This window comes from Passer montanus, unplaced genomic scaffold, assembly GCF_014805655.1.
Source record: "Passer montanus isolate IOZ18808 unplaced genomic scaffold, ASM1480565v1 scaffold156, whole genome shotgun sequence".
Lineage (NCBI taxonomy): Eukaryota > Metazoa > Chordata > Aves > Passeriformes > Passeridae > Passer > Passer montanus.
In genome coordinates this window covers 238,515-251,469 of record NW_024362716.1, presented here as the reverse complement: position 1 = coordinate 251,469, position 12,955 = coordinate 238,515, and the positions used below count along the sequence as shown (strand labels likewise).

At 60.2% G+C, this 12,955-nt stretch overlaps 2 protein-coding genes across 2 annotated transcripts; both read left to right on the top strand.

Annotated features, from left to right (window-relative positions):
- The first annotated feature begins 71 nt into the window (after positions 1-71).
- LSM4 (LSM4 homolog, U6 small nuclear RNA and mRNA degradation associated) lies at positions 72-7,564 on the top strand. The gene is made up of 5 exons (XM_039702454.1): positions 72-212; positions 411-452; positions 558-656; positions 3,833-4,016; positions 6,169-7,564. Exons 1-5 carry the CDS (start codon positions 210-212, stop codon positions 6,255-6,257), a joined length of 417 nt encoding a protein of 138 aa, XP_039558388.1. The 5' UTR covers positions 72-209; the 3' UTR covers positions 6,258-7,564.
- A 3,785-nt stretch (positions 7,565-11,349) lies between these two features.
- On the top strand, positions 11,350-12,912 carry JUND (JunD proto-oncogene, AP-1 transcription factor subunit). Its single transcript, XM_039702436.1, has one exon. It carries the CDS (start codon positions 11,486-11,488, stop codon positions 12,413-12,415), a length of 930 nt encoding a protein of 309 aa, XP_039558370.1. The 5' UTR covers positions 11,350-11,485; the 3' UTR covers positions 12,416-12,912.
- The last annotated feature ends 43 nt before the right edge of the window (positions 12,913-12,955 follow it).

The window sequence follows — 12,955 nt, the reverse complement described above, 5'->3', positions numbered from 1 at the left end:
GGACCGGGCGGCGCGGCGCGGCCCGGCCGCGATCCGCGCTCTGATTGGCTGCGGCGGGACCGCGCCGCGCTCTGATTGGCTGCGGCGGGACCGCGCCGCGCTCTGATTGGCTGCGGCGGGACCGCGCCGCGCTCTGATTGGCCCCGCGCGGAGCCGGGGGCGGTTTGAGCGGCAGCGCCCGGCGCGGCGGCGGCTCCCGGTCCGGCACGATGGTGAGCGGCGGCACCGGGAACGGGAACCGCGAACCGGGCTCGGGAGGGGGCTGGAGCGGACGGGAGGGCCTGCCTCGTCTCTTCCCCGCCGCCAGGGATGGCGTGCCCGGTGCCCCGCTCGGTGCGCGGGTCGGTGCCCCGGCCGGTGTCCCTTTGCCGGTCGGTGCCTGAGGCCTTGCTCCTCTCTTCCCCTCGCAGCTGCCCCTGTCGTTGCTGAAGACGGCGCAGAACCACCCCATGGTGAGTACCGGCCGCGCGGCCCAGCCCCGCTCCCCTCGCCGGTGCCGTGCGGTGGCACCGGGCACGTCCCGGTACCGGCGCCCCGTGACCGCTGTTCCCTCGCAGCTGGTGGAGCTGAAGAACGGGGAGACCTACAACGGGCACCTGGTGAGCTGCGACAACTGGATGAACATCAACCTGCGCGAGGTTATCTGCACGTCACGGGTAAGGATGGAGCACCGGCACCGGTACCGGGCGGGGGCACCCCCGGTCCGCGGGGAACAACCGGGAGCAGACAGCGCTGGCAGCCCAGGATCTGTCCCCAGAGGTTCCCCGGCTCTGTCCCCGCAGCCAGGCTGGCTCTGCTGGGGTTCACATCGCTCCTGTGGAGCCTGAAATGCAGATTTAATGTAATTATTAATAATGTCCGTTTAATTGTTGATAATGCCCGTAATTAGGGAGCAGCCTTGTGCAGGTGTCCCCTTTCTGCACGCCACAGGATGAGGGGCTGGGGTCCCTCACCCCCCTGGGTGAGGAGTGGGGCCCACGTGCTGTGATGCTGATCCAGGTTTCCCAAAATCCAGAGCCTTTACCTGTCCCCGGCAGCCCCAAACACCACAATTGCTTTTATTCCCTCCAGTCTCTTTTATTCCCTCCAATCTCTTTTATTCCCTCCAACCTCTTTTTCTCTTTCCTTCCCTCCCCTCTGCACATCCAGCTGAGCTCACCCACTGAGGTGAAAGGGACTTTTGGAAGCTCTGGGACCTTTGCCCTTGGCCAGGGTTGCTCCAGGAGATTGGGATCTGTGTTTTGGCCTTTGAGCTCCATCAGAAGTGTCTGGTGTCATCCCTGTGGGAGGCACAGCTGGGTGGAATTCCAGCTGTTGTTGTGCTTTCCCAGCCCTGGAATGCCAGAGCTCCACGGGAGGGGCTGCCAGGGATCCTTGTTCTTCCAAAAATCCCCCTGCAAACCCCCCAGTTCCCGTTGTGTCCACGCAGGAGTGTGGAGTGGTGTTGCTGGGGCAGGGGAGACACCCTGAGTGAGGTTTGCAGGGAGTTTTGGGGTGGAATTTTGGAATTTGTGGCTGGGTCATGGTGGGACGAGGAACCTCCATTGAGCAAAGTCTTACCCGTGCCCAGGACACGGGTGATGATTCCCTTTCCTTGGAAATTTGCTTCCAAAGGCTCGGTGCTCTGCCTGGGAAGAGCAGCAGCTCAGTTTTGTGGGGAGGGATCACCGAGAAGGACGTGGAGATGAGTCCAAGGTGGTCAGAGGGATGGAGCAGCTCTCCCGTGGGGAATTGGGGTCGTTCAGCCTGGAGAGGAGAGGATTTGGGGCCACCTAATTGTGGCCTTCAGTGCCTGAAGGCACTGACAAAACATGGACAGTAACTTTGGACAAGGGATGGAAAGACAGGACACGGAGGGTGGGCAGGGTTAGGGGGGATTTCTGGGAGGAATTCCTCCCTGTGAAGGTGGTGAGGGTTTGGGTTGAAATTCCCAGAGCTGTGCCATGCCTGGAGTGTCCAAGGCCAGGCTGGAGCCACCTGGGGCAGTGGCAGGTGTAGAACTGGGACAATCCTTCAGTCCCAAACCATTCCATGATTCCACGATTCTATGACCCAGCACGTGGGAGAGCAGCCTCAGCTGCCTCCAAACCCCCCCAAAGCCCGGGTGAAGGTGGGATCTGGTGGCACTGGTGGCACTGGCCACTAGATGGCACGGGACAACGAGCCGGGAGCCTCTTGTTTACTCGGGGGAGGCCGGAACGAGGAAGGAGCCTGGAGCTCCATCCCTTCCTGCACGCCGAGCCAAGGAGCAGCCAGGCACATCCAGGGCAGGGTGGGGTTTGCCGGGTGCCTCTTGGGAGGGGATTGCTGCTCCTCTGCCTCCTCCTGGGCTTGCCCGTGCAGGCAGAGCTGAATAACAAGGGCTGTGCATCCCCAGCGAGCAGGAACGGCCGGGCTGGTTCCTCCTCCTCCTCCTCCTCCTCCTCCTCCTCTCCTGGGACGAGGCAGGCGCCTGCCCCCCACGAGGGTGGCCGGGCTGGAGCCCCCCCGGCTGCAGCCAGGCCCTGCTGGGGTGTAGGAGTGAGAATGCCCCTGATGACAGAGTGGCAAAGCTAGCCTTTGTCCCCCAAAAAAGGAAAGAAGCCCAGAAGTTTCTGCCAACGATCAGGTGAAAAGCCACCTCATAGGGCCCCAGAGGCTTCCCTAAAACCTTGGGGTCACCTCATGGGATAGGAGCCAAAAAGTCCTGCCTGGGGCATAAGGTAGAAAAGGAGAGAACAAAAGGACCACGAGGCTTTTGTGAAGGTGTTTTCTAGCAGGAGCAGACCTCTGTACCTGGCTCGGATTTTCTGTTTATTGTTTTGCCTTTTATTAAACCTTTTTGTTTCAAACACTGCAGCAGAAGCCATCCTGCCCATTCTTCGCCTCCAAAGGTAACAGCCAAGCTATCCTTGGGTGGATTAGGTTCCCTTTGGAGGGCTCATAAAACCCTGGCCCGACAAAGCAGAACCCAGTACTGGAGCTGGGGCCAGGCGGCTCCCAGTCCCTCCTCCCAGTTACATCATGGCCACAGAGTTGTTGTTCAGCTCTGGCTTCTTATTCCCACAGCTGAAACCCTGCTGGGCTCAGTCCTAGAAGAGGCTGTGATATCCCAGGAAAATCCTGGAGCTGCTCAAAGCCGGGCAGGGAGGTGGCTGCTCCAACAGTGAGCACCTCAGGCTTTTTATTTAAAAAAAAAAATGAAATGTGCGAGTTCCTTCTTTCCCTCAGCTGCTCACAGCCCACAGCCAGCTGGCTGCAGAGCTGCCTCGCTGCTCCTTCCACACCCCAGAGGAGAGAAGGAGAGGGGTGACTCCCAGCTGGAGAAGAATCCTGGCCACAGCTGCGTTCTCCTGACCAGAGCTGCTTGTTCACCACCATTTTAACTCGTGTTTCTGGTCCCACTTTCAGTTCCCCTCTCGTGTGAGAAGGGAACAAGGGCCTTGTGTCCTCACCCTCTTCTTCTGCCACTGATTGAGGGGAACAAACTGAAACTGCACTTGTTTGTGGGGCTCTGTGTTTTGGGGAGTTAAACCTCCTATTTTCCACAGCTGGTCACATATAATGCTCCCAGCAAAGACTGCTGGAGCTCTCCCCCTCTCTGGGAACGCTCAAAATCCCTAAAAGTGACCCAAAAGCAGCAGTTTTTGCTCGTGGCCTCACGTGCTGCTCCCCAACAGAACAGGGTGAAGTTAAAAATCCCAAAAACGTCCCAAAAGCAGCGGGTTTTGCTCGTGGCCTCACGTGCTGCTCCCCAACAGGATGGGGACAAGTTCAAAATCCCTAAAATACCCCAAATGTGACCCAAAAGCAGCAGTTTTGGCTCGTGGCCTCACGTGCTGCTCCCCAACAGGACGGGGACAAGTTCTGGAGGATGCCAGAGTGCTACATCCGTGGCAGCACCATCAAATACCTGCGGATCCCTGACGAAATCATTGACATGGTGAAGGAGGAGGTGGTGTCCAAGGGCAGAGGCCGTGGTGGGATGCAGCAGCAGAAGCAGCAGAAGGGCCGTGGCGTTGGAGGAGCTGGACGAGGTAAAAATCTGATTTTTTTTTCTTTTTTTTATTTCCCCCCCAGCTTGGAGAGGGGAGAGTGGGATCCCTGCCTTTAAAATTCCCCATTTTGTGCAAGGAGCAGCTCCTGCTGCTGTGTTTTAAAGCCAGGGCTGTGTCTGGGAGAAGCTGGAGCAGCTCCTGAGCAGGATCCAGTCGAGCGAGTGCTTGAGGCAGCCCCTGCCAAGGAACAGGGAGGATTCGTGCCAGGGATGGGCCTCCCTCGTTCCTGGGGCTGGGCAGGAGCTTAAGAGAGTCTGAACTTGACTGTTTCAGCTCCTCCTGGCTCGTTCAGGAGCGTGGCCCTGCAGAGCTGTGCCTTAGCAAGGCCCAGGGGGAAAACAAAAGGCTGTTCTGGGTGGAAATAGTGAAAATAAACCAGGCTGTGCCCATGGCAGTGAGGAAAAAAAAATCATCTTCTCCCCCTTAAAATGGGGCTTTGGATTTCCTGATTTGTAAATATATATTATTTACAAAATAATTATATAAATATATATATTATTTATATTTATATAAATATAAATAATGTAGTTATATATATTTTTTAAAAAAAGGACTAAACCATGTGAGGGTTTTAGTTGCTCCTGGAACATGAATAATTCATGTTTCTGATAAAGGGCAGCTTGCCACTTCAGAAGAAATAGGTCACCAAAACAGCCCTTCCCATTTCATGGGGTTAGGTGATCCCAGGGCACTTCAGCTGGGGGATATGCTGCTCCTTTCCCCCAAATTATCCCCCTGGAAGCCTGGGAGCTCTTTCTCTGCTCTCCCCTAATGCCATGTTTTTGGGATTTGTGGTCACCCCAAAACCCCAGGGCTGCTCTCAGCCTGGGCTTCACCTGCAGTCAGAGCTTAAAAATCCCAAAATCCCGAGTTCAGCTTTAGGAGGAGCCCTGGGGATGGGCTCCAGCCTCTCTGGAGAGCTGCCCGTGCCCTGGCTGTGCCAGGAATCCTGGCAGGGCAGGCGGGATGGACCTGGGGCCGTGGGGTGACTCCCACCAGCTCCTTCTCCCCACATCCCTGCTGCCCCTGCAAACCCCCAGTGACCTTTCCAAATCTGAAGGCGCCCTTTATTTTTGTTCCCCTGCTTGCCTTCGCCTTGGCACGGCAGTTCTTTGGGATTTTTTGGGGGGATAAACACCCAAAGCTCGCTGTGGCAGTGCCCACACCTCGTGGGCAGCTCCGAGGTGGAGCTCCTGCTCTCTCCATCTGCAGCCTCAGTTTGCTGATGGAACATTTTCAAGGGAAGCTTCGGCATTTGCTAATTAGCTCAAAGGTTTGGCTCTCATTACCGAGACATGAAGGGAGGAGGGAAAGGAAAAAAAAAAAAAAAAATTAAGGCAGGACAATTTTGTTGGGAGGCCAACGGGCAGGAGGGAAGCTGTAATTGTGCTCCCAGCTGAAAGGATTATTGTTTCTGACACTCCTGCTCCTCCTCCTTTGACTTCTTGCTTGCCAAACTCACAAGTCCCCAGCCTTTGCTCCAGGAGGAGCATCCCAAGCACTGCAGGCTTGGGAATAATTTATGTTTTCCCTCTGGTTTGGGCACGTCCCCTCCTCTCGAGAAGCTGGGTGCTTGGTTTGGGTCTCCTTGGGGCTCTGCCTTTTGTGTAGCAGGGTGGATCCACAGCCCTTCATCCCTAGGATGGGATTTTGGGGGTAAATCTGAGGGCTGGGCTCAGCAGCTCCTGTGGTTTTGGGGCTGAGGATGCTCATCTCCCTGCAGCCCCCAAATAAATCTCTGCTGCCCTGTGCCCAGTGCCCTCTCCAGGGCCAAGGATTGCTCTGCCCAGCCTTTGGGCTGCCCTCACAGCTCTCAGGGGACACGTTACAACCTGGATTTTACATTTGTTCCTTCCCTGGTTCCATTTTTTGGGGGGAAGAAACTTCAGTTTACCACGAGATCAACATTAATCTTAAATTTGACACGCCAGGGAGCTACTGCTGAACTTGCTGCTGAGGGGGATGAGATGCACCTCCTAAATAAAGGTCTGGGACTGGAAAAGGAGAAGTCCAAAAGTCACATTTCTGCTTCTAAGGCTCAAAAATAAGCGAGTTTTGGGGGTAAAGCACCAATAACTGAAGCTGTGGGGCATTGCAGGGCTGCTGTTACCTGTTCCTTTCTGCCCCACAGGTGTGTTCGGTGGCCGTGGCCGAGGAATTCCAGGCAGTGGAAGAGGCCAGCAGGAAAAGAAGCCAGGCAGGCAATCAGCCAAGCAGTGAGGGCCAGGGACACTTCGGGTTTTGTCACCTCAGGGCTGCCACGTGTCCAAAATCGTTCCCTTTCCCACTCTTCCATCAGAACCAGAGCCCAAATCATGTTCCTTTGGAAGCCCCTCATGCTTTAGTCTGGTGGAGTTTTTGCTCCTTGTAGTCAGCAGATCATTGGAAATATTTTTAAAATTTTCTTCATGGTTGAGGACCGAGGTTCTGCCTTCTCCTGAGAGTGAATTTTTCAGGTTTAATTTAAAATATTTTCCTGTTCAGAGGTACCAGTACGAAGGCAAACACTTTCTGGATTGCTTGGATTTTTTTTTTTTTATACTTGAAACTTGGGAAACTTATTTTGTTTGTAACAGATGTGTTTTGATTTAAAAACACTGAACTTGATTGTGTCTGTATATGAATAATTCTAAAGGTTTGGGGTTTTTTTAAACCAACAAACTTTTAAGCTATTGCTTTTCTTCTCCTGGCCATGAGTTCTGTTTCTCCAGTGGCTTCAAGGAGGGATGAACATTGGCCTTCAAGGCTTGTTCCCAAGAGAGCTTTGTGACAAATGAGCATTTCCCAATTAGTTCATTGCTAATTTGACTTCAGATTAGAAGTTTCCTTCAAAGGAACAGGGGTTTTTTCTGTGTTGGGTTGTTTGTTTGGTTTTTTTTTTGCATGAGGTTGGTGCGCCCCTTATTCCTCATGGGGGATTTAATTTTTTTTATTTTTAACACCAATTTGAGTTGATTTACATGGGTTTATTTCCCCCCCCTGCTTTGAAAACTCTCTCCCTTCTGCTGTGACACCGAGTGCTGAACTCTCACAATATTTCTCAACCTAATTTCTTCCAGTAGCTGGTGGCTGACCTCACTGGCTGTACCTGTCACTTCCTCCCCCAGCCACCAATTATCTTCCCTTGGGGACACAGGCCAGCGTGTGAACGTGTCCCTCCTGCAGGTTCAGAAAACTCCTGGGAATTCCCAGGGCAGGTTACTCCAGTCTTCCATCCCATGAGCAAAATACACCCTCAGAAAATCCTGGCTGATCCCAGCTGAGCACACGGGGGGGAAGAAACAGCTCTGGGTGTGCCTCAGCCCCCTGGATGGATGAAACAGCTGAATTTTGGGGGGAAAACTGATATTGTGACTTGTTGTGAGCAGGTTTGGGGTTTGTACAACTGGTTCTCGTATTGGAGGCTCTGCCATCGCCACTGTTCTGAAAAGGAGTGAAGAACATGCTTTTATAGACTTATTTTTTTAATGTTTCTAGAACTGGGCACAGTGGTGAGTGAGAATAAACCTCCAGCCTCTTCTAGCCTCCCTCTGTGTGTCTGTGATGCTGCTGGGCCCTGCCCGAGCCAGAGCCCTTCCCTGAGCCCTGGAATTGGGGATAAATCCCCAAATATTCACTTCCCAGCGCCAGCCACGTGCTCTCCGTGGAGCTGCTCCCTGTTGAGGCCGTGCCCAGCACTCCCTGCTCATCCCAGGGAGCCGGTTCCAGGGGATGGGGTGATGTGTCCTCCCTGCTGGAAAACTCCCGTGGCATTTTAACAGAGCCCAGGCTGTGTCAGACTTTCCCTTCCCGAGCTGCTCCCTCCCTTCGGATCCCTCCAGCCACAGAGGCTCCGTGTGCTGGGGCTGGGAAGGGAAACAGCTCCAGCCCTGCTGGGATTTAAGGTCTTTTCTGGCAGCAGAAATCCTGACTGCAACAATGGGACCTTTGGCTCCAGCCCGGGCTGGAGTCCTCCAAGTGCTCCTTATCTCCTGGCCGAGCTCTGGGGTCAGGTGATGGAGCTCATTAAGTTCTGCGTTTGGTTAATTACCCCACTTTAGGGCTTCAGCAGCATTCCCTGCTTGCTTCCCCCTTTTTCCACCTCTGCAGGAATACTTTTGTGCCCCGCCAAGGGCAGCTGGGTGGCGGGTGGCTCTGTGGAAGGGCAGCTCAGCTGTCACTTTGGGCTTTTCTGCCCCAAAAATGAACGTCTGGGGCTGTCACTGCCCCGTGGCAGCGCAGGGAGGCTCAAAAAAAAAAAACCAAAAAAAAGAGAAACAAAGCAGGGAGGAGCGAGATAAAAGCAACAAGCAGAGAGGAGGAAGAGAAGTCTGAGCCTGGCTGGGCGTGGGTGGGTGCAGAGCCAACGCGTCCCGCACGGAAAGACCCAGCACAGGCCACCCTGGAAAGCCTTCCCGGGATATTTTGGTGGCACTGGGGCTGGTGGCAGCCCTGGGTTTGTGTCTCCCACTGCCCCACGGTGACTCAGAGCTTCTGAGCCTCTCAGCACAGGAATAGTTACACACCAGCGACGCGGAGGGAGTGGCTGCTGAAATACTTCAGGGCTGTGCTAAGCAACTAAAAATACACGTCAAACCCTCCTCCTCCTCCTTTTTCCTTTTTAAATCTGTTTTCTTTCTCTCTTTCTTTCTGTTTTTTTTTTCTTTTTTTTTTTAATGCTTGTTTTTGATTGTCGGAGGCCCCTGGGGGTTCCTCGGGGACAGGGCAGGTTTGGGGACAGGCGCTGCCAGCTGTGACTTCTTGTTTTCCCGGCTCGGTTCCTCTCTCCCTGCCCGTGGCAGTGACTAAGAGGCAGCTTCCCCTGCGTGCCCGGTGCCTGCCGTGCAGACCCCGGGCTGCAGAGCCTGCTTGTTCCCTTTTCCAGGGGCAGCTGGGCACCCCTGGTAGCCCACGGGCACCTTGTGTCCAGCCCGTGGCCTCAGTGTCCAGAGCTGCTGGCCACAGCGGGGTCAGGCTCCTCTGGTGTCCTGGAGCTGGTGGCACGCAGGGAATGGACCTGGTGGCACTGCTGGGGACAGCAGGAGCCCCGAGGAGGCTCTGGTGGCACTGCTGGGGACAGCAGGAGCCCCGAGGAGGCTCTGGTGGCCATGGCCTTGCTCGAGGCTCATCCCAAATCCCGCTCGGGGTACATCTAGCCCAGGTGGCAGGACAGTGGCTCGGTGGCTCCGGTGCCTCCAGGAACCGCCGTGGGGACGGTGGCACTGCCACCAGCTCCCTGCACGGCAGGAGGAAGGGGTCGCTGATTCACGCCCCTCATTAAGCGCTCATTAAGAAAATGAAGCTGCAGGCATTGGTTTCTTGGTCTGGGGACAAGGGGCACGCGGGATGAGCAGCGGTGGTGGCAGGCGGGGGGGACACGGCAGGACGAGCCCGGGGCTGGGACAGGGACAAGGGGAGGCTTTTTACCGCCCCGGCCCTCGCCCGCCGGGTTTGGCCGGGGTGGAAAGTCTGAACCTGCCGGGCCGGCCGCGCCCCTAATGAGGGGTTTGGGACGGGCGGCTTCACCTGCGGGCTGCTCCCCCCGGCCGGGACACCGGGACACCGGGGGACACGGAGCCGTGCGCGCTCTGCTCTCGCTCAGATTTAATAAACCGCGTTTATTCGGGATTTAATTAACAGCAGCTGTTGGGGGGGGAGGGTAGAGCGCAGTTGTTCTGCCGTGCCTCAGTTTCCCCAGTGCCAGCGCTGCGTGTGCCGGCCCCGAGCGCTGCCCCAGCCCCGTCCCGGGTGTCACCCGTGTCCCAAGAGCCAGGGCAGAGCCGTGCCATGCTGAGCCGTGCCATGCTGAGCCGTGCCATGCCGTGCCCCGCCGGCTGCGGGCAGCGCACAGCACGGACACACCACGGCGGCAGCGCCTGGCACCGGCAGACCCGGGGAGGGGGCGCGGGGTCCCCCGGGTCCCCCCCACGCCCGCAGCGCTGATTTATCGCCCTCATTAGCGCGGGCCGCGAAGCATCTGGCCGCAATTAGCGCCGGCTCGGCGTCACCGCCCCGGTGTCCCGGGGGCTCGGCGGCGCGGGGGCCGCATCCTGCCCGGTGTGGCGCGGGGGTGACCGGCGGACACCGGCGCTGCTCCCCCCGCCGGTGACGTCAAGCGCTGACGCCGATCCGCCCCCTCAGCCGCCCGCGGGCCCGGCCGGCCGTGACGTGTGCCGCCGCCGTTACCGCCGTTAACTCCTTCCCCGGTGCCGCCCGCGCCGCGCTCGCGGTGCCCCTGGCTGACCGCGGAGGGAACGGGAACCCCCCCGTCCCCGGTGAACCGGGGCTGGCCGCGGGGAGCGGCTGAACCCCGGGGGAACCCCGGTGGCACCGGGGCACGGCGGGGACACGGAGGGATGGCGGCTCTGCCGCCACTCCGGGCTGACCCACACCGGGGGGGCCTGGCTGTGCCCGGAGGGTCCCGTCAGGTCCCGTGCCCGTGCCTGGCCCGGTGTTGTGTTTGTTTCTTTCTTTATTTGTTTCTTTATTTGTTTGTTGTACCCTTTTTACAGCCGGGCTCCGGCTCGGTGCCGGTGCCCAGTGCCCGGTGCCCGGTGCGAGTACCGGTGTCCTGCTGGCCGTGCCCGTGCCAGGGACAGTTCCGGTGCTGGAGCCCGGTGCCGGTACCCAGTGCCAGGTGTGCCGGTTCCTATGCCCGGTCCCGATTCTCAGTAGCCAATTCCCATTCCTGTTCCCGGTGCCTGGTTCCCGTGCCCAGTTCCCAGTGCGCGTTCCCGGCTCCCAGTGCCCGCTTCCCGTGCCTATGCCCGGTTCCCAGTGTCCGTTCCCGTGCCCGGTTCCCAGTGCCCGTTCCCCCTTCCCGTGCCCTGTGCCCGGTTCCCGTGCCCGTTCCCGGTTCCCAATGCCCGTTCCCGTGCCCATTCCCGGTTCCCGGTGCCCGTTCCCAGTGCCCGGTTCCCCGTTCCCAGTGCCCATTCCCGGTCCCCCGTTCCCGGTGCCCGTTCCTCGTGCCCGGTTCCCGGTGCCCGTTCCCGGTGCCCGTTCCCGTGCCCGGTTCCCGCCCCTCCCTTTGTGCCCATCAGCCCCGGCGGGGCGCACGCCACGGGGGCCACGTGACCGCCCCTCCCCCGCGCTGACGTCATCCCAGGGCCCCGCGCGCTGTTGTCCCGTTTACCGCCGGTCGCCGCGGCGACGGGCCCGGGGCGTGGCCGGCCCGGGGCGGGGCACCGCCTCCGCGGGGCGGGGGCCACGCCCCGTATGCAAACGAGGGCGGGCGAGGACGTCATCTGCAGCCAATGGGGACCCGACGCGGTGAGGTCACCGCGGCGGCGCCGCCTATTTAACGCGGCGCGGGGCGCGCGGCGGCGGCAGAGCCGTGTGCGCGCGCGCAGGAGCGTGGCCGCGTCCGGTGCGCACCGGGCGCCTCCCCCGCCCTCCCCGCCCCGCGCTCGCCCCGGTCCTCCCCCCGCCCCGGCGCCGTTTCCCCCGCAGCCGGGCGGGGGAGGAGGATGGAAACACCCTTCTACCATGATGATGTGTTGAGCGGCCTCGGCAGCGGCTTCGCTCCGTCCTCCGGCAGCAACGGGCTCCTCCTGCCTTTCCCCGGCGGCAGCATGATGAAGAAGGACGCGCTCGGGATGGCCTTACCGGAACAGGTGGCGGCGGCGCTGAAAGCCCCCGGCGCGGCCAGCGGCGAGGCGGCGGGGCTGCTGGGCTCGGCCGAGCTGGGGCTGCTCAAGCTGGCGTCCCCGGAGCTGGAGCGGCTCATCATCCAGTCCAACGGGCTGGTCACCACCACCCCGACCAGCGGCCAGTTCCTCTACCCCAAAGCGGCCGCCTCCGAGGAGCAGGAGTTCGCCGAGGGTTTCGTCAAGGCGCTGGAGGACTTGCACAAGCAGAACCAGCTGGGCGGCGGCGCGGCGGGGAGCGGCGGCGGCGGGGGAGGAAGCGGCGGCGCGGGCGAGCTGCCCGCCGCCGGGATGGCCCCGGAGCCGCCGGTCTACGCCAACCTCAGCACCTACCCGGCCGTCAGCTACGCCGCCGACCCCGGCCCGTTCGCGGCGCCGCCGCCGCGGCTGCCGCCGCCGCCGCCCCCGCCGCCGCTGAAGGACGAGCCGCAGATCGTGCCGGAGGTGCCGAGCTTCGGGGAGAGCCCCCCGCTGTCCCCCATCGACATGGACACGCAGGAGCGCATCAAGGCGGAGCGGAAGCGGCTGAGGAACCGCATCGCCGCCTCCAAGTGCCGCAAGAGGAAGCTGGAGCGGATCTCCCGGCTGGAGGAGAAGGTGAAGAGCCTCAAGAGCCAGAACACGGAGCTCGCCTCCACCGCCAGCCTGCTCCGCGAGCAGGTCGCCCAGCTCAAGCAGAAGGTGCTCAGCCACGTCAACAGCGGCTGCCAGCTCCTGCCCCAGCACCAGCACCAGGTGCCGGCCTACTGACCCCGGGCGGGCCCCGGCCCGGGCACGGACCGAGGGGTACCGGGCAAGGACCCGGGGGAGCGCCCGCCCTGCCCCGGACATGGACCGAGGGGAGCGGGGGAGGCGTTCACCTCGCCCCGGGAATGGACTGAGGGGTCCCGGGAACGGACTGAGGGGAGCGGGGGAAGAGCCCGCCTTGTCCCGGGAACGGACCGCGGGATCCCGGGCACGGACTGAGGGGAGCGGGGGAAGCGCCCACTCTGTCCCGAGCACGGACCGAGGGGTCCCGGGCCCGGACCGAGGGGTCCCGAGCGGGAGAAGAAGAGCGATGATCGCCCCCCCGCTCCATCTCCCCGGACGCGGACTGAGGGCTCTGAGGGGAGGCCCAGGAGCGGCTCCGGCTCCCCGCGTTGGGACAGGCCGCGCACGGACTGAGAGGGGCCCGGGCCGCCCCCCCGGGCCCCTCCGCGCCCCACACATTCCAGTGCGGTCCCAGTAAAACCCCGCGACACGGAGAATTGGCCTCTGGCTGTTTGCTGCGCCCGGGAGGGCCGGGGAGGG

What these genes read in the sequence shown, in the direction of transcription:
- LSM4 (XM_039702454.1), top strand. An exon ending in AGGTTATCTGCACGTCACGG is followed by an intron (nt 657 to 3,832) that starts GTAAGGATGGAG and finishes GCTCCCCAACAG; the next exon opens with GACGGGGACAAGTTCTGGAG. An exon ending in CGTTGGAGGAGCTGGACGAG is followed by an intron (nt 4,017 to 6,168) that starts GTAAAAATCTGA and finishes TCTGCCCCACAG; the next exon opens with GTGTGTTCGGTGGCCGTGGC.
- JUND (XM_039702436.1), top strand. Translation starts at nt 11,486, where the DNA reads ATGGAAACACCCTTCTACCATGATGATGTGTTGAGCGGCCTCGGCAGC.